The sequence below is a fragment of the Cupressus sempervirens genome, chromosome 10 (assembly GCF_028749045.1).
Source record: "Cupressus sempervirens isolate cs-2001-9-10 chromosome 10, ASM2874904v1, whole genome shotgun sequence".
In the NCBI taxonomy this organism is placed as follows: domain Eukaryota; kingdom Viridiplantae; phylum Streptophyta; class Pinopsida; order Cupressales; family Cupressaceae; genus Cupressus; species Cupressus sempervirens.
In genome coordinates, this window is record NC_143127.1 from 819,953,161 (window position 1) to 819,977,633 (window position 24,473).

Here is a 24,473-nt window from a genome sequence, read left to right on the forward strand (position 1 = left end):
AATAATAAAATCGTTCAATGCGATGACAATATTTCAACACAGAAACAATTTAAATGACAGTATTTCAATGTGATGATGGTATTTCAACACAGCTTTAGATGACAATATTTCAACGATTTAAAGCAATGGTATGACAATATTTCAATGCAATGACAAGTGGAACAAAAGATCTAAAGCAGAGCCCTCTTCTGCGCACATCCTTCATCCTTCATTGTAACGATTGTAGGACTAAGTTTGGAGTGTCGGGAAGGCTGTAGTTTCCTGTAGAGAGAGAGGGAGAGTAAGTCCCAAACCCTCCTTGTTGAACTGTCTAAAGAGCAGAGGAAGGCTTTCTAAACCCAAACAATGACAAAAGCTTTCCAAATCACAGGAGGCAATTTGGTCAAGGAAAAAGATCTCCAGCCAACACTTACATCCCCAAATTCTCCAGTCATTGGACATAACATCTCCTGTAATTCTCAAATCCCACTGTAAGTCAAACTCAAAGGCAGCCCTAGATCGCATTCATCCGTTTCTTTTTCTTCTGCCCTTATTCCAATTTCAGTCCAACTGAACCAAACAAGATTAGAATTGTGATTTTCAAATCCCATTCTCAATCACCATTCCCATTCTTATTTTCAAATCTGATTATCAATTCCTATGCCAGCAACCAAACAGGCCCTAAATGAAGTTTAATAGTCACTTAGTCAGTAAACCATATAGCCATCGGACATTAAAATAACTGGCCAAATGAACTCTGATAAGCATGTGCAATAGCTCGTTAAGAAGCTCTCGGCGAGGCACTTCCAACCCAACACTGAGGTACTGAAAATACTGAGCTCTGATTACTTACTAAAAATAGTAAGCATCTGGACAACCTGCCAAAACTGCTCTGATGGGTCCGAAACTGGAAATGTGTAGGCCAAATCTCGAACTGAACCCCGTAAAGAACCTTTTCGCCCCTGATATCTAGGCGAAGAGAGCTGGCAACACAGAACTATAATGTCCCAGAAAAAGGGGACATTACAGTATGTCTATCTTTGTTATTTAGCATCACATATATATCTCAAAATCACAGATAAGAGTCATTTATTCAACATATACAAAATACAAGGTTTTTCCAAGACACAAAGATAAGGTACACTATAGTGGTGTTAAGTTTGTTTGTCAAGTGTTCAACAAAATGCCAAATTATGGAGTTGTAAAAGAAATTTGCTGATTGTGTAAGTTATAACCAGCAAAGGTTATTACAACCAATCTAGGGTGAGCAATTTGGATGGTGGATGTTTTAAGAAAATGCTACAGTGATATTCATGTTGTGCAACTAAGATTAGTGTTGCGCTTATCTATTGATTTAGGGAAAGCTCACCAAATTGCATTAATATATTTAACTATAATCAAGGACAATTATGTCCCACAATTAAGTGAAATTCCATGAAGGATCTCCTTCTACTCCAATATCTCTATTTATCTCCATCTCTATCTCTAGAGTAATACCTCAAAATCAAAGATCTAACTACTATAATAAAACTTTAGAAGATTTGAATGAGAATGAACATCCTCAATTAAAAGAGAGACTTGAGTGAAGAAGGAAACAAATTGTTTAAACCACAATAGCATTTGGAAGTATCAGGGTAACCTAAAGGGGAAGTTGTCGTGAAGGTTGCGTATGATGCCTTGATAAGAAAACAAATCTGAGGCTTGTTGGAATTGCCTCCCAAAAAACAACCCATGGAAGAAAATAAATTTACAAGGTAGAATGCAAAGCTAATGTTATCTGAATAAGTGAAAAGCTTGTCTTGTTGCAAAAGGATATTCCAAACAAGAGGGGATAACTATGATGAGACTAGGCACAAATAATTTTTGGATTCAATTGTATAATATTCCACAAATTATCTGTGCTTATTAGTATTGATGTAAAAATTCAATGTTTGCTCCCACTCCTATGATGGTCACATCTTAGTTGCTCTTCTCTACAACTCAATTTTTTTAGGTGTATCAAACATATGAACATATCGCACATAGAAATTTCAATGAGGAAACTTAAATGGTGCAGCTTGATGGTTTCAAGTACCTAGCCATGATCATCTAATCTACAAGTCGATCTAGTTTATGTATGGGCTTAAGCAAGCTCCACAAGCCTAGTATACAAAAAATAACCAACATCTCCGAGATTCCAAACTCAAATGATTTTTTTCTAATCTAAATCCCTATGTCAAAAGCGATGGCGATGGCCATGTGATCCTACTTGTAGTGTACCCAATATTCTTCAACCGGTGGAATCTGATTTGTGTGGCTTTTGACATGACAAATATAGGCCTCCTACATTATTGACAAGGTGTTGGATTCTAGCTACATGATCATTTCATAATCATGGTTGAAATCAAATATGCCACGAGAGTACAAGGGAAGTTTAAAATGGTAAATTGCAACCCCTCTTCCGCATCTATGAAGTTTAGGTTAAAATTATCAATCAATGATGATTCGTCCTTGATTGATGAATCTCTCTGCAAATAGTCACAAGCATTCTCATATTGGATTTTTTTTTTTGTCAAATTATTTACTCAATTTTTTATAAACAAAAGCTCACTCATTTGACAATAGCAAAGCAAGATTTTTAATATGTCAAAGGAACTCTTGACTTGGTATGATAATCAAAGGGCAACAAATCTTGGATTTACTTGATACAAAAACTTTCATTGGGTTGGATCAATGGATACTCAGTAGTCAACTATTGGGTACATCTTTCCCATTGACTTCGGAATTGTCTCCAAATAAAGTAAGCTTTGCCACACTGTGGCTTTATCTTCCATATAAGAAAATTATCAAATTGGCCAATCTTCTACTCCCTCATCAGTCATATGCTCCATTTCCTTATAATAACCTGCATGAATTGAAGTTAGTAAAGAATCTAGTGCTTCTTGCTCCTACCGAGCATATTGAAACTCGTAATTACTATATTTGGAAACCAGTTGATTTTGAAGACATTTCTCTTGATTACTGCACATCTAAGGAGTAGTTTGCTAATCTATTGACTAAGCCTAACTTGGGTGGGGCTGTCGTGGGCTGGGGAAGGGGTGAGGGAGGAGGGGAGGACAATTAAATTATTTTATAGTTTTATATAGCTATAATGGTGGTTGATTATAATATTATATAAATATTTCAATCAAACATTCGAATACACATTCCTGGTTTCTAAACTCCATTAATATATTGAATATATAATTGGGACCAGACACAATGTGTGCTGCCTCATTTCTTTTGCATTCTCATTTCTTCATTGTCGATCCTTACCACCTTAAAGAATATGGAAACCATAAAGGGTCACCAACTTAGTAATTGCACTTGCCAGCACAGTCAAAGGAGATCCTAGGTTTCAGTTCTAGGTGGTCCATGAAAAATGACAGCGAAAAGGAAAAATAACAGAAACATACATATGCTTAGAAACTCTAACAAAATGGTCAATGACCCACCTATCAAGGTCAAATTTATTTCCATACCAACTGGAACACGAAATGATTGCATTGATCAAAAGAGATAGATACGAAGTAAAGTGCCATCACCTTCCTATATGATAGAAAAGTAAAGCTCTAAAAGTTAGGTTACATGATAGAAACCAACTCAGGTTGCATGATAGAAACCAACTCAAATACCTTGCTATGTCCAAAGCAAAGCTAACTGCCGTTGATGCACTCAATGCACCTTTGTCCTTAAGAAATTGATGGAGATCCCCCTACAGAGCACAATACAGAAAATTTATTCAAACTTGGTAAAATATGCGACCAATGGAAACCAAAGCTCATACAACAATTGCTTCTGGTGTAAATGCTTTGACTATACTTTTATACATGCTACCTCAATTACACACTTTAAGCAGATAAACATGTACAGAAAGAGCAACTTTAAAAAGATCTCCCTACCCCACGAAGGTACTCAGTGATCAACATCAGAGGAGGCTTCTTTGTGACTGCACCAAGAAACTGGACAATGTTAGGATGCCGTAGCTTCACTAGCAAATCAACCTCATGCCTGAAGTCCTGACTGTCTCAGAAATCAACAAACAAACATAGATTAGAATGCCAAGGATTTGTTGCCAACCCTTTAATAAGATTTTTCACTTATTGTCGTTAAATATTTTTGACTTTTACATCAGTAGTATATCTGCATATTTTATCACTCACATTCTGCACATTGAAATGAAATATACAGTCACAATATTAAAAAAACATACAAGTCCTGACTGTCTCAGAAATCAACAAACAAACATAGCAGTTCTGGATTATAATACAAAGGATTTGTTCCCAACCTTTTCATAAGATTTTCACTTATTTCTGCTAAATCATTTTGACTTTTACATTAGTGGTATACTTGCATATTTTATCACTCACATTCTGGCAGATTGAAATGAAAAATACAGTTCCACTATAAAAACAAACACAGAAGTCCCGACTGTCTCAGAAATCAACAAATAAACATAGAAGTTAAGAATTAAGAATACAAAGGTTTTGTTGCCAACCCTTTAATAAGATTTTCACTCATTATTGCTGCTAAACCATTTTGACATCGACAATTGTAATATATCTGCATACTTCATCACTGACACATTCTGGCAAATTGAAATAAAAAATACATTTACAATATCGCAGAAATCAACAAAAAACATAGAAGTTATGGATTAAAACTACAAGGGATTTGTTGCCAACCCATCAATAGGATTCACTAATTGCTGCTAAATCTTTCCGACTTTTACATCAGTAGTATATCTGCATATTTTATCACTCACATTCTGGCAAATTGAAATGAAAAATACACTTAAAATATAAAAAACTTATATGGACCAGTGGAAGATATATTATTAAATATATCTTATATAATACATGAATACGAATTCTCATTTTCATCTAGTTCAAAAATTTCTACAATCAATTTACAAATAAAGTAGATGAAATATTAGATTAAAGTATGGTGCTATACGTAGATTTCCCCAAGGCCTTTGATACTGTACGGATACCTACCAAGCATTTTCTATTTCAGATGCTTGAAAACTTGCACCTCTAACATGATCATCACTTTGGAGTTTATCTATATAAGCAAGTTTCTATGAAGAAACAAGTTAATGCCTTTCTAGCCAGAAAATATGTAATATCCCAGTCCGGATATTCTCCCAAAAACTTGCTCAAAAAATTTCCAGAATACAACAGATAACTCATGCAAATAAAACAGTGAATGCTGATCATATAAATTACTCAGAAATTGTCATTGCACTATAATTTTGGCAATACATTAACATGATAAAACATCCAATCTTTAAAACAGTGCCAACAGTCAGATTGGAAAAACTATAAAATACATCTATAACTCGAGACATGAACTCTGTTGTGAATTCATCACACAAGATGAATCGGGTTGCATCCAGTCCACACAAGAAGCCTGAAGGGTCCCGGTCCCATTCTCAAGTTCTAAAATTGAAAGCTGCAAGTTTTCACATCTCTCGAAGAGAAATCTTAAGTCAATCTCAATATCCAAGCATGCTGAAAATGAACTAGCCTCCTTTTAATGCTCAAGGTTGTGACCCTTTGGTTTCCTTCTCCTATCTTTTCGTCTTTTTCCTCCTTCATCACCTTTTAACCCAGTTTATAATATTATCCTCAAATTTCATATATATCTGGTAGTGGCTCTACAACCCAATTTGAGACCACTGAGATAACATCATCTCATATTGTGAAGCAACGAGTCCAAGTGCAACTCATCCATAAACTAGATCCTTGGATCCCAAGTCACCTTGAAAAACAATGCGACACCTAGCTGCTGCACTACTATAATTACAATTGCTTTAGGCCCCAAGCTGTGTAGCAACTCACCATAAACCACCAAGGGTAGAATACTCATCCAGTCAATCCCTGGATCCTAAACTAGTCTACCCATCTGATCCTAGGTGTTGAAGTAGGTGTGTATCATCCTACCATCTTTCCATAGTAACCATAGAAATGAGTCATCGACCCAAGAGATACCAATCACACCTCCAATATGCACGAGAATCAACCCAACAGACTGCCAAATGTCACTGCTATAAGCTATGCTAGCGTTAAGTATAATGTTGAAGGTGTCATGGTTCTCCTAGATATGAAAGAAATCTATCTCATATGCATTATCTAAAACTAGAATGGTAGACCAAGCAAGAAAGCTACTAATAGCTGGAGTGGACATAAAGATAAATCACCACTCAATAAATAGATAGCTTCCATATCATAAGAACGTGGTGCCAAATTTCTAAATGAATTGTGGAAGTTTCTATTATGCATTACTGACAACTCTGGAATTTATGATTCCCCATAAATGTGATCAGTCAAACCTTCCCCTGCTCAACAAAATGATCATCGCCAAATGAGATTTCAGAACTGGTGTCATTTGATTTACCCTCATCCATATGTGGAAATGTTGCTCCCTTATGATAATGTGAAGGCACACAGCTGCTATTGTAAAAAATAGTAACTTCTTGCTGGTCCTTTTGATCGTCATTAGCATAATATGTCTCATCTGAGTAGGGAGAGGTCAGAATGATATGCTCATTTTCATCTTTACTAATGGTGTTGATTCCTTCAACAAGTTGTATGATCTCCTTGGCATTTAAGATCATCTTCCTTGTAAATGGCTTCAACAGAAATTTGATTTTCAGCCTTGCAAAATGAATAATGTGCCATACTTAGTTGAAGACAAAGTTCATCTATCTCCCTTTCCTTGTCATCTCCATATTTTATAGCAAGTTCCCTATCTACAAAGAGCTGCAAGTAATCTGATTTTATTTGTTTGAATGCTTCTTTGATTGTTTGTAGTTACGAACTAGTGACTCCGCATGAAAAACCCTATTGCCTTTCATCAATTTGAGTTTTCCACATAAGTTCTTAAATGAATTTGTGAGAGTCATCTGCTACTGTTACCACTGGTGCAAGCTTTTCTTTTGTAACTAATAACATGTCCATCAAATCTTGCAGCTATAGAGGTTTGTGTTCGATTTTTTCTAGGGAATAAGGATTGTCACACATCAAATTTTCTTATTCGTTTTCAACGGCTGGGGCAATATCATCATCACAATTAAATGCTTCTATAGCTAGTGTCATGCACTCTTCATGAAGTTAAAATGGAATAGCATCGTGTTTATATATGGATTCATCAAAGGAGTTCTCCTCTTCACTAGTTTTGTCAATAGTGATCAGTATATCACCAATTAAGAGCTTAGAATACCTCACATTTGCAGCATTAGGTACTTTCCTACTATCATCCACAATTAGTTGGAAGTCAACATTCTGTTTGCTTTCTAAATGCTTCAATTTAAGTGTATTTGCTTCAAGTTGTGCTTCACGTATCGAGTCTTCACTTGTATGTGTCTATGTCCTTAACAATGTTTCGATGCAATAGTTCTTTATTGACTTCACAATGATGATCAAGTGTCCAAGACTCATGACATGTAAAACAAATTTGTTATCTTCTCATCTGATTCTTACTTATCTTCATAGATGCTACAAGTTGTACATCTGCTAACATTAGCTCATTTTCAATTATACATTCCTTTAGGCCCCGTTTGGTTAGTGGAATAGGATGTGAATAGGATTAGAAAATTAGAATATGTATCTAATTCTTTGTTTGCTACATGGAATGGGATTGGAGAATAGGATTTTGAATTCCTATTTTAGCCCAAAATGGGCTTTTATCCATTCTTAAAAAAACTTGTAATTGGAATGGGCCAATCCCATTCCCAATCTCACTATGACAAAATCTATAATCCGCCAGGTCCGCCAATCTAACTTTCCCAACATATCGCGAATTGCATATTTCGTCGGGTCCGTAGAAAAACTCCCACTCCTGCATTTCACACCACCATTTCAAGAGATCAATTTCAGAGGTCTTGCATTTCGCTATCGAAAGGTATATTCCTGCATTTCGCTATTGAAAGGTATGTTCTTGCATTTCGCTACCCCATTGTATGTTTCTAAAATATATTTTTACCACTGCAATTAAAAATCTGGCAGAGGAAAAAAGATGGGTAAAAGAAAAATGAGTTTTTGTGGGTTCTATGTATGCTCGCAAAGCTCCCAGCAATTCATAGTTTACACATGGTTTTTCTGTTCAAAAGAACCAGTTTGGGTTTGGGTTTTTGTATTTGTTTTGGGTTTTTTTTTTTTGAAGCTGCTACAGTTTATGCTTGCAATACCATGATCAGAGAGACTATGATTATCCACCTTCGCACAAACCAAGTCCACTCAAAGCCTGCATGCCATGTCATCACACCTGTAACTCCACCCAGCTTTGTTCTCATTACACCTGCTACTGAATGTGCCCCCAGTCTCCACAATAAGCCTCGGAGGATGCTCTTTGTGCCTGCCATAGTTAAGAGTTGTAGGCAGCGCAATGCAGAGAGGATGAAACCTCAATGGTTTCAATTTATTACCCGTAGTGGCTTCATAAACAAACCCTTTTAGATCTTCACCACAGGCATCACAATCATGATTAAAAGAGGTCTTTTTGCGGAATCTAAACTCATTGTCAGGGTAAAATGGATGAACATAAGAATCGGGATAAGCTCCACACACAAGATATGCCAGAATTGTGCTCAGGGTTTTCTAAGAACTAGTTTCTACATAAATTACTTTAGCAATTTCGTTTGAAATCATTTGAGGTTGATTTATTGTTTACTTTTGTTTTTTCTCTTCTCCTTAACTTGCTCTTTTACTTGTGATGCTATTGTTGGAATTTTCCAGCACAGTTTGTTTCTCTTTTCCTTAACTTGCTCTTTACTCATGATACTTTAGTTGAAGTTTTCCTACAGAGTGCCTTTAGATATAACATTGAACCTCATTCAATAGTTCCATTCCCATATTAGTTTTGCTCTGAAATGGACATGAGTGCATAAGCTAACTATAAATGCCCCAACGTTTGTCCTAGTTTTGATGAGAGATTTTTGAAAATTAATAATTAAACTCAAGTAAGCTCAAATTTATTTCAATAAGTAATACAAATAATTTATTCCAGATTTAATGATATGTGTAAGTTGCCAGATTGGGCACAGATGTAGGCATGTGTATATGGTATCCTGGTATGGCAATTTTCTTTTTGAGTTTGAGTTTATTTGTGCAAAATCAGAAAAAACTCGTGTGTTTGGGTGTAATTTAATTCAGAATACAACAAAGCACACATATGTGAGACAAAAGTACCACATGTTATAAATTTGAAATACATAATACTAATTCCAAATTCAATATTTTGTTTTCAAAACTTAATTCAAAATGTCATGTTAGATATTCATTGTTCATGGGTTTAGAGTTCCATATTAAAATTATATATTTAGTAATTAACATCATATGGGTCTTTACAAAGACCGACATCAGCATCATCAATGCCATTAGATGATGCAGGTAGATTAGAAGAACCACATCAGCCCCTCTAAGACTTGCAGTAAAAGCGTCTTAGGCATCTGTCTCCACAAAAGTTGAAGATTTTGTGGCAGCTGAAAAATCCAAATCAATTTGCATTGGGTCTACTTCCCACAACTTCATACCCCTTTCTTGTATTTATTCTGTTTGTAAGTAAGAGGGCACAACTGTCTGCAAGTAAGAGGGCACAACTAGAAAATGTTGTAAAAACTTCAAAAACTACAAGAAAAACTCACTTATTATAATAGTTACACAAAACTTCCTGATAGGGGGATGTGGCGATGAGATCTGGGGACAAGGGGGACCAAGAACATAGGTTAAGGGATGACGGGGGTGAAGGGATATCTCTGCACAGGGGTCATTGGGTGTCAGGCTGGTAGTGCAAATACATACAGTAGAAAATTTAGTTACATATAGATGTGTAGGGAATATGTATAAGAATTTCAAATGAAATTTTGGTGTACTAAGCTTAAACTTTTCCTTGATTAACTTCTGGATTAGATTGCGCATGATTTTTTTTGGTCATCATCACATCTCAAATCACACTCAGTGATTTATCATCAAGATGAAAAGTTTAAAAATGACCCTGATTAATCCAGAAGTTAATCCTCATCATCAATCTGGGTTGTCGAAAGCTACATTTTGTCCGCATAGGAATTTAATTTTCTGCTTTCATTCTTATTTTTCATGTCTGTAATGCTGCCTTTTATCATTAAATAACATTAGAAATGCTTATGAAATGTACCCTTTTTGTTTTAGGTTAATGGTTTTAGATTTATGTTATGTGCTTCTGCATATTTGATCTACTTGTTTTGATGTATGTTAATATTTGGTTCATTTGTGTGTGTTTTGAAGAACTTTTTATATTTTGTGCAGTGGCTGAAAGCAATCGAGCTTCTTGTGGAGTTTGAGAATGTTTTTTATGTAAAGGGAGGACTTACATCTTCTTTTTGTCTCAATCAAGGCAGGATATCATCAGTAGTGGGTGGGTCCAACTGCAGCACCGGATTCACATTATCCTTCTCACAACTCTTCTGACGAGGTATCCATAATCCACTCCTTATTTCAATTAAAAAACTATCTCTACTTAATTGTTGCGTTTCTAAATTGTTCCTATATGTTCTCACTCTTGTGATTATTGTGTTTTTTATGATATTTTATTGTGTTAGCCATCCCTGAATCCCGATAAATGGTGCATTTCTGCATACTTGAAAAAGCCTTCATTTTTCAAGGTTTGATATGCTAAGTTTTTGGGCCGCTTCTTTTGTATTAAGTATTCTTCACATTTAAATTTATTTCCACCACATTTGAGTTTCTTGCCACTTTCTTGCTTACTCGAAATATAGAAGTCCAAGGAGCCATACCTAGGAAAGATCGCGTGTGCAAGAGAAGATAAAAAATGAAAATTAGGAAAGATAAACAAGGTGGATTGGGAAGGTCCCATTATTAGCCTTCAATCAAATACATCTCAAACTTCTTCAACTAAGATAATTAATTTGTTAAAGCCTCACGTGCGAAGTTCAAATTTTCTATGATCGATATTCGAAAACTATGGGCGAGACGTTATAGATAAAGATCTTAATCATTTCTTAGAGTCATCATGTCATTCTCTGCAACTATTCTCTATGGATTAATCCAGTGAGTACGATCATAATTACTCAAAATTTGTTTATAATATTTGTCTGTATGAATGCATGAAATTTGTCTATAATATTCATCTTCTATAATATAAAGCTACCATCACTCCCTGAGATGGACAACTGTCTTCTCTCATCTCAATTTTTTCGCATACTTACATTGGTAACAACTATCACAGCTATAGCTGTACTATCCTTCTTTGCTCAATTGTTACTTTTTCTGCTCACATTTAGCTGCAGTGTCCTTTTTTTCTTGCAGAACATGGTGTAGCTCTTTGTTTGACCATTTTCATTGTATGTGTATATTCTTCATTATCTGGTTCCAACGTAGATGAAGATTGTGTTTTTCTATAGGAATGTTTTCTTCAGAAGTCACTATCTTTATGACTAGTGTTCCGTTTCAGCTCTTTTGCAGATTTGACATATAGAACTGTTGGGTCCTATTGAAACACATGTTGTGCCCTCAAAACCTTCTGTAAACTGGATTAGTGATTGCTGTCCCCCTTTTGATCTTCTCCATATACTCTCTTTAATACAATGTAAGCTAGAAGTTGCCTCTTCCATATTCTCTAGGAGATCTTATGTGGTAAGAAAAGTTTCTATGTATTGATGTACTCTCAGTAGTTTTAAGTAATTATTATTTATATTTTGTTTATATAACTCTTAACAATAGTAAGATTCATGTGACCTTGTTTTCATTGTAGGCTATTCAATGGATCTTACTTGAAATATAGAAGTCCTATGTCTTCTAGCCTCTCGGGAGGATACTTCTATCAATACTGCAAGGCTGGCCAATAAAACAGCGAGTATGCGCATGACCTTGATCTTAGGAAGCCATAGTTAGGAAGATCAAGGTCATGCGCATACTCGCTGTTTTATTGGCCAGCCTTGCAGTATTGATAGAAGTATCCTCCCAAGAGGCTAGAAGACATAGGAATAAGCGAAGAAGAGCTGCATGTCCTTTTTATAAGTGTATTATCCATTCTACTAACACAGATTGCCATGACCAAATACGCATGAGTAGAGTAACCTTCTTTCGCTTGGCCAAAATTCAAAGACAAAAAGGGAGCATCCAAGATATGGATAACATAACATTGGAAGAACAACTAGTGATGTTTCTCCACACCCTTGGCCATAATCTAAGGAACCGAAAGATTGGCCATAACTTTGGTCACTCAAGAGAGACAGTGAGTCGACACTTCCACAAGGTCTTGAAGGCCATATTAGCACTTCATAACGATTATCTGTTACCCCCTCTTGTAACAACTCCTCCAAAAATTGCTAGGAAGGACCGTTTTGATCCATATTTCAAGGTAAATACTCTAGTGACATTTCTTTCTTTGCTGGAAATAATAATAATATTAATTTATATTTGATAATAATATTTCTTTTTATAGGATTGTATTGGTGCAATGGATGGAATCCGTATGCCTGTTACTATCGATGTGGACATCCAAGCAAAATATCGTGATAGCAAAGGCAATTTGTCCCAGAATGTTTTGGGTGTCTGTTCATTTGACTACAAGTTTCAATATATTCTTGCTGGTTGGGAAGGGTCTGCTACAGATAGGCGGGTGCTTGCTTCAGCTTTGTCCAAAGCAGATCTGCTGGTGGTTCCTCCTGACATATTAATTCATATTTTATATTATAATATTATCATTATATTAAATCAAAACTTGTATGCTCTATTTTGATTATAACTTTATTTCCATTTGTGTAGGCAGATTCTATTTAGTTGATGTTGGGTATCCAAATGTACCAGGTTTTCTTGCCCCTTATCGGAGTACACGTTACCACCTAAAAGAGTTTTGTAGAGCAAACCCGATCAGCACTCCCAAAGAGTTATTTAACCACCGACACTCCTCTCTCAGGAATGTGATTGAGCGAACATTTGGTATATTAAAGCAACGTTTTGCTATCCTAAAGCATGCAACATCCTACAATATATTTACCCAATCAAGGATTGTTTTGGCATGTGGCATACTACACAACTTCATTAGCATGGAGGATGGTCTTCCATCCGAAGTGGATATTGAAGAGGATGATGATCATGCTGGGATAAATGTGCCCATTCTAGAGACTTATGGAATGAATCAAAGAGATAGAGATGACTGGGGGAATTTCCGAGATGAAATAACCCAAAGGATGTGGGAAGACTACAACTCTCGAACTTAGTTGTATTGCAAAACATGAACATATATTTGCACTTTGCAGTAATGACGTATTTATTTACAACTCATTATATAACAGTTATAACGTATTTATAATATATATATATATATACTTCGTATTTCTATGAATATGGTTTTTTGGCTTTGGTACATGTCTGGTACAATATGACTTTCTATGAACATTTGTTACAATTGATCTCATTTATTTTGAGATTGCTGATTACAATGGAAACTTCACTGTATGCACCTTTATAGTTTTGCAGTCTGGTACATTACACGGTAAAGCCAAGAGGGACACATTGAGGTGTTACACAATATGCATTGAATAAAGGTCAATTTATCTAAATCAACTTAAAGAGACTTTGTATTTGAAAAAAGCATTTGACCGAAACTAATTCGAAGATATAACTATATGTGTGTGTTAATGGCAAATAAATCTGTTTTGTCATTTTTTTATTCTGGCCTCTTTGTTCTGGGTATTATTGGGGAAGTCCTTTGCTGGGTGACTTGAGAGAGTAGGTTGGGTCAGAAGAGACTCATCAACATCACCAATTGTAATATAGATTGCCCATACTCTATTTGGGGGCTTCTATTTTAACATGCCAGGTCATCAACACATCCAGCAATGCAAGAGTTGCAATTTGAACACCTTTGTAATTGCTCATATTTCAGAGAAAATTGAGTTGAAGTAAACATACCTGCAATATTTAAATGAAGAGTGATAACTCTTTGCGTATCTTCAACTGTACCTTTTGAAAAAAGCTTCATTTCACAAGATGTTCAATAAAAGTAACAAAAAGATATTTATAGCAGTATTAAAACAAAAAAAGACCAGGTGCCCTATTCGAACAATGTTCAGAAATCAATGTTTTGACCAAATCTTTTTTCCTTATATCTTCATCTTTTCAAGTAATTTGATGAACAATAAACCTATGTAACAATCTACTGTGGGCTATAATTGATCATGGGTAGTTCTTTGATGCTATTCATGGCACAGTTTCTTTAAGGAATTTGTATTTGGGAAAACCCATTTACATTATGACTGAGGTGTACAGTTTCACTATATTTGTCAGTCTTTGGAATTTTTTTGTAATTGTTTCTTTATATCACATGTCATTGTTGCATGGTTTCTGAACTAGCTGATCAGTTTTCCTTAAGCTGCTGTGAGTAGACCGATAGAAAATGACTGAAAAACTTTTATGGTGTGAATTTGTATGCCCAGTTCATGTTTATAAACTTGGTTAATGATCAGCTTGTGCTCAACATGGTTAAAGGGAACACCTCACCAAGGCAGAAAACCCAAAACTCATACCAGACACAAAATTTCAAGGGGTTCCAAATGACAAAATGGGATTCTTTATTCTTTTTCTGTACTCGCTGTTCCTTCCAAGTTACAAACCTCAACCAAGAATCATGACAGAATAAGAACAGAAGACACTAATAAACCAAGTGTACAACAGAAGACACTAATAAACTAAGTGTGTAAACTAACGTAGAAATCTAGGATTAAAAAAAACCATAGCTGCTGCTGCTATAGCATTGTTGCTGATACTGAAGGTTTTAACTATGGTTCCAGCAATAGGTATGCAATAAAAATTTCAATATTTTGTTGCCATATAATATTTGAAGATTCGAGTATTGATTTTGGTCTTTTTGGTGAATTTTTTAGCATCTTATAGAGTTGGATCTGAGTTATTTTAGTCAACCCTGGCTGAGCACCATGTTTGGAGAGAGAAATTCAGTCATTCCAAGTATTAGATCAGTCACACCAGCTGCTATTTACATTATTTAGTTAACATAAGTAACTAGCCTAATAGCAGTGAAGCTCCATCATTTCAAGAAGGATATCAATCAGATTTGGGCATTTAGTATGTGTTTCTCAGTCTATCTTTGCTAAAGTCCACACCTCCAGCCATGTAATTAAAGTCAGCATTATTTAGATGGCAGATGTAGCAACATTGGTTGATATTGCAAACTTGTCATCAGCAAATTTGTATGTTATTATACTGTCCTTCGGAGGAAAAAAGTTGGCAGTAAATTGATGTTCCAGCCTAATGCCACCATTGACAGAATGCCTTGGATAATGTACTGGTGTTTCAGCGCAGTTTTCAGTAGAACTACATCTTTTCCAGCTGATTACAGCTTTTTCCCAATACTGTATGGCCAACCATACACCTCTAAGCAGGCAGCTGCACCATTGATACCTCAGCTATTGTATAAACTCAAGCTTATGAACTAGAGGTTTTCTGTATGAGAAATATTTTTATTGTTTAAATTTTTGTCACTTGTTTTAGATCCTAGGTTTCTTTACTACCTTGCCATTGCTCTATTGCAACTGGAAACATCTGTGGACCCATTTACATTAGTTGAGTTGATATTCATCACAAAGAACATCATCACAATACAATGGCTTGCTGACAAGACTTATAATGCCTATCATCCTAATCCCTTTCTTATAATACTATATGAATATCTTCTAAAATCTCCCTCACAGTGAATGGGCGTGGAAAACATGAATAATCCATAAAAAGCTCAGTTTCTGTAGAGTCCAAATGTGCTGCCATCTTTGGCTGCTTCTTATTATCCAGCTTCTTTGATAATGGAAGAGGGGCTTAGAATTTTGTATAAACGTTCCAGAAAATAGAATCACTGACATGGGAAATGTAGTTGTAGGTATGGATGTTATGACGTTGAAAAAACACACATGCTTGGATGTTATGCACATTGTATGACATTGAAAAAACACAAATGCTTTTATGCTGAGGGATAGTTGCTAGGACTTATATTAGATGTTGACTTTTTTTGGAAGTTTTGCAGCTACATGTCATTCACCAATCTCTTAACGAGAATGGATGAGGAGGTATGTGTGACCGCAATTGCTAGTTTGGCTGCTACTTTAGGTATAAATGTCAAAGTGGTGTGGACAAGAGACATGGAACGGAAATTGCTAGATTTACTTTTTGAGCAGATTCAATTAGGAAGAAAAGGAGACGGGGGCTTTAAAAAGGAAGCTTGGACAGCAATACAAAAGAAGTTTAATTAAGATATGCATATGAATCTTGGAAAGGATAACTTTAAAAACAAATTGAAAACGTGGAAGCAAGGTTTCAGAATCATGAAAAAGATGTGAAACATGAGTGGTTTCGCATGGAATGAGACAACTCAATGTGTGGACGTTGCGGATAGTGTATGGGAAGAGTTGTTGAAGGTAATATTTTTGTCAGTAAAATATCTCTCAATCAATTGTTACAAAAGATATCTAATTCTTTCATTTTTTCATCATGTAGAGAACTTGCTTCAAAAATGCTCGAGTGTACAAGAGGCAGCCGTTCTTCTACTTCAATGAGTTAGCAAGCATTTTGGGAATAACATAGCAGAAGGAAATGCAGCAGCAATAGCTGTAGAGACCGAAGATGCGCATATTTTTGAAGAGGCTGTTGATCTTGACGATGAGGGGGGCTTCAATGCACCTATGGATGGAGGCTTGAATACTCCTAATTTTGATGAAGAGTTCCTCCAATCAAACAATTCTACTACATCCGTAAGACAAAATCCTTCTACGCCAACAAGAAAGAGGCAGAAGAGAAAGAAGCCAAGCATGGCTTCTTGTTTGGATGTCATATGTGAGAGCATCCAAAACATAGATCAAGGTATGAGTAAGGGTCATAATATAAATGTTGATCAAAGAGAGATCAAGAAAGATATATCAACTGCATTTGCTGCCCTAAAGGCCATGCCCGGAATTAGTAAGGAAACGTTGATTGTGGCCTATGACTATTTTACTTCTGAACCAACAAAAGCTTGGGGGTTCGTAGAGATGTCTGCAAAGGAGAGGAAAGAGTACGTTAGGTTTAAGTTCAAAGGATCTTTGTGATAAATTACAATCTTTATGAACTGATAATCGTTTTTAAGACTATGTATGAACTTACAATCTTTTTGAAGCAATTGATGAACAATACATGTTGTTTTCCTTCATTTTGTCCAACATAATTATATTTTATGGCTTACTTGCAATAGCTGTCTGTACGTGTTTATAGTTGCACTGTTGTATGTACATACTATGTACTATTGTATGTACATAATATGCACTGCTGTAGGCACATAATATGCACTGTTGTACGCACATAATATGCACTGGTATATGCACTCTGCTGTATGTACATAATAACTCTTTTAAACGGCTTTTGATATGCAAATGGTTGTTGTTTATGTCAAATTCAGGCAATTGATGAGGGCATATTTTTATGGCATTGTCAAATGATAGCAAGTAATCAAATCTCATCTTCCATACAACTATATATATGTCAGTTGATTCCATCCATTTTTATAATATAATGTAGAAACTTGTATGCATTTCTGTATGGACATAATATGCACTGCTATATGCACTCTGTTGTATGTACATCTCCAAGCAGAAAGATTGTAATAGCAATATTTGGTAAACATGGAGAGGTTACATTGCAGTAATCATGTTTTGATCAGGAATATGCTTTCGCTCAGCCTAATACAAAGATGATTTTAAGAAAGAAGCCAAAACAAGAAGCCACAGCTATCGAACTGCTTATACTTTATATGCAATTTCAAGCCAGAATGCATTGATTCTTGTATTCTAGAATTACACATTAACATCTGACTTATAATTTTGCTTAATTTTAGTCTATATTTGTGATTTGATTTTTGTAAATCTTCGTGAGAAATTACACTCAAGTACTGTCGTACATAGAAAAAATTGTAGTAGACTCTAATTCTCGTATTTTGATGCTAGAATTTGACGTATGACTTTGTAATGTGTGTAATGGTACTAAAATATTTGATAAAGCTACTTCTTGTACACGAAGCCATATAATTCATAAAAATATATTGGACAACATTTGCAGATTTCTTTTCTTCTGGATGATGGTGTTTTCTGTAATTGTTTACTCTCGACTGACCTAATTACATATATGTAAAAAAAAATGATTAGAGAGTGGTGTGGCATCCGGCATTTCACCTTGCCTTCATGAACATTGCAAATATTGGCAGCTGTCTTTTCTCATGGCTAACTTGTATGGTCCCAAGTAAATTTGCCTACTTTTGGTAAATTCCAACAACAAAACCCCATTCATGCCTTCTACATGTACACTCATTTTTGTTGTACTTACTGCCAATCGTAGCATGGTAAGGCTTTATTAACTTTATCAAGGCATCTTGTTTTAGGGGGTGTTCTTTGTAGTAATTTCTCATTATATTTGTTCATTATTTATATAGGATCGATGGATTTGACAACTTTTCCAATGTGTCGATGTGGTGCTAGACCTGTAGCAATGAAGATGTCACGCACAAAGGATAATCCTGGGCGTAGGTTCTTTTGTTGTCCAGATAAAAGAAAGGTTGTTACTTATCTTTTATATATATTTTTTATTTTATTATTGTGGCAAGCCCTGATGTAGTTTTGGAATGCAGGGGGACAATGGCTGCAATTTCTTCGAGTGGGTCAAAGACGACTCATCTACATCAACCACATCAAAATCTACAGAAGAAGAAAGGAAGGATTGCAAGTTGTGTATTGTGCGGGAGACAATTGCTAGTGAGATTGGTTCCATGGCGAAAGCCGAAATCCCGTTTCAACGTAGACTTAATTCTGTTCTAGTTTTTATAAACACACTATTGGTGATGGTGATTCTAATTTTAGTAATGAAATGACCATTTTGTTGTAAAGAGAGACTAAATCTTTTAATTTTGTATATAAACGATGAGCAAATTTTACTAATTTCACGAGTATATTATTGTGTATAACATTTTTATGTTTATATGCATTCATTTAAAAAATGTTGAAATAAATCAATTTCTTATTAATTTCATTAAATAAAATAGAATTAAAAAACATTTTCTTTACAATAAATTGAAATAATTAACCAAATATAATAATATATTAAAATAAATAAAATATATACTTAACTGTAATGAAATGACCATTTTGCTTAAAGAGCTTTAATTATGATCATGGAGAATAAATCTTTTATGATTTTGTATATAAACGATGAGCAATTTTTAAGACTAATTTCAAGAGAATATTATTTTGCATAACATTTTTCTGTTTTTATCCATTCATTTAAAAAAAGTTGGAATAAATTATTTTCTTATTAATTTCATTAAATAAAATAGAATTTAAAAAAATAAAATTCTTTACAATAAATTGAAACATAGTTCCAAGAATCACGGCGATTCACGCGATTCGGCAATTCGATTCAAGCCAAACGATTTTTTGTGAATCGGTGAATCGAATCAGCGATAAAGGGTTTATGAAATAAGTTACTCACTAAATTTCAAGGGTTTTTTTAATTTTCCGATTCATGGCCGATTCGATTCCGATTCATGGCCGATTCACGATTTGATTCGGCCTTGCCGATTTCGATCCGATTCCGATTCTTGTTACTTTGAATTGAAATAATAACTAAATATAATATATATAAAAATAAATAAAATATATTAAAGTATAAACTTAATTGTATTCCAATTCCAATTTTCTACAAACAAACAAGGGAGTAACATATTCTCAATCAAATACCAAGCGAACCAAGCAAGAATGGGATTGCTCTTTTCCATTGCCATTCCCTATTCCCATTCTCATTCTAATTTTCCATTCTAATTCTCCATTCCTATGCCTGCAACAAACGGGCCCTTAGCTTGTCGAGCTTATGTTCAATCAATTCCTCCATGAGCTCATAAGCTATGGGTGAGATTCTATTCTCCCTTCTCCACATAGCCATTAAATCTTATTGTAGTAGTCTACATATTTCATCATCCTTCTCTAATATTAATGAAATGATTGTTTTTATGCAAGATCTCAAAATCTCTAGATGGTCTATCCTAAATTCTCCTAAGAAACATCAGAACAATTATCAAATCATCTTTTCACAACCGAGATCCAACATGATGATGAAAATTTTGGTTTTTGCCATAATCTCCAATGTTTTAGCCCTCTTACCAAAGGTAAGGTTTTTGTTATCCTATAGTCCACTGAGGCTGTCCACAATCATTTGTACGACTTTCCTCAATATACCATCATTGTAATGAGTAACAATAGTTGCAATTCAAATAATTTCACTTAGACAATAGGTCACTGATAGTCTCACGCTTTTACTCAAATGCTCTATCAATCTGAACTAAACTAAGGCAATCATTGAAGGCCACAGGGCCCAATTTAAGAGCCTCCAATTAGACTGATCCACCTTGGTCAAACATGAATCCAGCTCTTCTAAATTAAAAAGGAAGACCATTCAGAGACTTTATGGACTCCAATTGCAATCCAGTGATGTACAATTCATTCCCTGACTCCTCTTCTTCTAGTAAGTCTCTGAGTTGTTCACCATTAAAAGACTCATTAAATTTTTTTGAGAAAATATTTATTTTCAAATTCTCCATCGTATTTCTAAGAAAACCTGAATTTCTTCAAATGATGCACTACTCGACGTTGTCTGTCTGTACGACTGGATTTTTGCACCAGTTTTAATATGTTGCTTATGTGTTTGTCAAGAGTGATGAAAAGAGTGCTTCTGATAACATTTCAATTCTGTTGTACTTTGCATCAGTCATGCTGATTAATATTGTTTGGTGCTCAAAAAGTTTTGCAATACTTACACCATCTATAATTTTGACAAACAGTTGGCATAACCATTGGAATTTCATTGTATGAACTCTCTGGCTGAGTAAAAATATCACTGCAGTGTTAAACGGGGACTCGCACCCCCCTCCCAAACCTCAGAGTACCCGTCCCCAAGACGTCCCTACACCGGGCACTCACGTACCCAAGTACCCCTACCTCCACCATTCCGCAACCATGCTGCCATGAGTATGTGAACTTGGATTTCTATTTGACCTTTGTTTTTTGAATATTACTATTGGGTATGTACTATGTTACTATGTTGAATGTTCAATGGTTGTAGTTCATGTTGCAATTTGGCTATGTTCCAGTATTTTAGTTTGATATGTTCTACCAAAACATCATTTCATAACAAGCATTTCAAGTTCTATATGTATACTATACAACACTCCTCCTTGCCCCGTCCCCCCCCTTGCCACGTCCCTTGGCCATCCCCCACTGTCCCGAAAATGAGGCCCATTCCCCCCCAATTCCGGAAACTCATTCTAATGTCCCACCGTCCCGACGTACCCCAATATTGGTGTAACATTGAAAATATGGTAACACAATAATGTTTTTTACAATAACACCTAGAATAGATGTGATAAAATCGCCAACAGTAACAGGGATCTTCAACACCAGAATGTTATCAGCTACATAAAGAAGTTTTGCATATGCAGTAGTCCAGTTTAGCTATCAACTATAACCAACTCAAACAAAGCACCATTTTCCAAAATGCATTCATTCAATTTGCTAGCAAGTTTCTTCAGAATTATAAAAAGTTAGGTTTACCTTCTTTTTGCCATACAAGTTGTAAATACAGTAACATAGAACAGAATATAGAAGGTATATCAAACGTTAAAACTATAACTCTTCCAATAGAAGAGCTTATAATGCTTCCTAAGAAGAGACTGCATGCGAACTTAACTTCCTGCAATATTTTCAGTGTTCACCAATGATTTATTTACCCTTATGTTAATGATGTTCTCAATTCATTTGCCTGTCTACCCATGTATTTTTCCAGTTCATATAAAATAGGCTCCTATAGTCAGCTAGAAATTAATATTCAACTGCCAACTTAATACATCCTCTGCCCACAAGTTCAGTGCTAAACTCCAGTTCGATTTGATCAGATCTCAAGGTCCTGATAAAGACAAAACAGCTCAAACTATTGTGAGAGATTTCTCGTCCAAACTTCTCTGCAATCCTTTGCCAATCCTCTGAATTATTCTGCCAAGTCTAAATGGGTTTGATACTAAATAGCAAGTCACAGCCAGTTGAAAGCGTATAATGATGGAGTATCAAACAGAATGATAGAGAAAATATGCTTCTTGGGATTTCCCGATATGATCCCCCCACCCGACTCTACTCTTTCAACAAGGTAATGTTGTTTTTCATCCAAGAGAGCATATGAAGACTAGAATGAGCTCCACTCTAATCGTTGCATCAACAACTAACGGAGCAGGGATCCTCTCAGCCTACACAGGTATGTCAGTGACATTGCAGTTCATACTTGCTAATGAGTTTATCTTAGAACATCTAAGCTCACCTGTTCGGTACCTTCGATGTCTCTCCCCACTTCACTTAGAATACATAGTCGAAGCTGTTATAAATTAACACTTCCACATCAAAACGTCACCAGAAAACTTTACAGCAACAGAGTATAACGATCTTAGCTAAATGATGAAATATTTAAACCCAAACTTAAGGAAAGTTGCTTCTGTCAATAAGCTTACCTTAATATGTTCCAGTCAAGGTGACGGTCCATATATATACTATACGTCGCTCACGAAATCCTTAATGACAATTACCTTTGGCCAGCTATTCAGAATAACATATTATCTCATTCCTAACAAACATGGGCCCAATTTAATACTCAGAATTAATGCTAAGAAAATAATATATTTCCTCCATAAACTGACCCCCAATAAGAATATTCAGAATATAGGATTTTGTTTCAATACCAAAGAAACCTCTTTATTTATTTATCTGTCCAATATTTTGAGTGCAATCTTTTTAGTCAATACTACTTCTGATAGCAGAACTCTATAATTTTGTCATTGATAGAATCTCAAACACTGGCAGGATTTTTGGCTCTGATACCACTGTAATATCCCAGTCCGGATATTCTCCCAAAGTTTTGCTCAAACAATTTTCAGAACACAACAGATAGCTTATGTAAATAAACCCAGTAGATTGACCAACAAATGCTCATCTTAAATACTCAGCAATTGTTATTGCAATATAATTTTAGCAATACAATAACATGATAAAACATCCAATCTTAAAAACAGTACCAACAGTCATATTGGAAAACTATAAAATGGACCTATAACTCCAGATTTGAACTTTGTTGTGAATTCACCATATAAGAATCTAAGATGAATTGGGGTGTGTCCAATCCACCTGAGAAGTCTGAAGGGTTCCATCCTCAAGTTCTGAAATTGAAAGCTGTAAGCTTCCACTTTTCTCAAAGAGATATATAAAATCAACCTCAATATCCAAGCATGCTGAAAATGAACTAGCTTCCTTCTTTTAATGCTTAAGGTTGAGACCCTTCAGTTTCTTTCTCCTATCTTACGTCATTTTCTTCCTTTTTCACCTTTTAACCCACTTTATTATATTAAATTGACCTTTTATAAATCAACATTAAGCTCCCATAAGCCAATTTTAATATTTCTTGAATATGACCTTAAATTTCCTCATGTCCCAAAAAGGGGACATTACAAAATATAATGCATATATTCAAAAAAAAAAAGAATCCTAGATGACAAATAGTGTTACAATAGTGCTTCCTACATGAGCCATTGGCATGGAATGCCTTTAGCAGCACAAAGACAACCAAGTTTATGTATAATTTGAATGGATAAACAACAATGTTACACAGGGACCCATCACCTATTTTTGGCCCTCTAATAAGTTACATGGAAACACGTCCCCTGCCATCCTGTCATTCCCCGTCCCCTAAATGTTGTGTAACATTTAAAAAACCAACACAAAAACAAAAATAGTGTGAAATCTGCACTACCCTTGGATACTGATGTCCATGACATTCTGAAATTCTGTCCTTTGCTTTCAATTATATATTGGCATTTCAGGTTGTTTCCCCTCATAAATATTACCATTCTGGATTGTAGTTAAGCTTCTACCCTAAAACTCATAATAAGAGAAAAACCAAGGAGAAGAAAGAAAATCAGAGTATTGGTCAGGTTAATCTTGAGAAATGTTAGGCATCAATTTTAAAATAAGTTTGCCATAAGAGTGCTTGAACTCCATTTTATTTATCATTTTTGCAAGCTTACCATAAAGTTTGTTTTCTTGTTTTGCAAGGTGTTTTGAGTAAAGGAAGTGGCGTGGATTCATCACCGGAGAGGACTAGAAGAAGATGGCTCGAAGTTGAGAATCAAAGAGGAAATGCAAAGCCCAATGGGAACATGAAGATGGAATCAAAGAACTAGGGCTACAAGTAAGAGGAAATTATCAACTTGAATTTCCTTTGGAAATCCAAGTTCAAGATTCAAGTACATGAAATACCACCATCAATTCTGAAAGTTCAAAATCATAGAAAATAAGAAGATTCCAAAGAGACAAAGAAAATTTGTGAAGATAAAGCAGTTTGTGAATATGGGCCATCACA

The 24,473-nt window shown here is 35.2% G+C and overlaps 1 protein-coding gene across 1 annotated transcript in view; it reads right to left on the reverse strand.

The window, feature by feature from the left end:
• VIK (VH1-interacting kinase) overlaps positions 1–24,473 on the reverse strand; it is a 142,343-nt gene that overhangs the window by 20,871 nt on the left and 96,999 nt on the right. Inside the window, exons 5-6 of the mRNA XM_089807724.1 lie at positions 3,900–4,020; positions 3,633–3,712 (exon numbers count right to left, since the gene is read on the reverse strand). Coding sequence (XP_089663850.1) covers positions 3,633–3,712; positions 3,900–4,020 — 201 coding nt within the window. The remainder of the gene's footprint in view (positions 1–3,632; positions 3,713–3,899; positions 4,021–24,473) is intronic.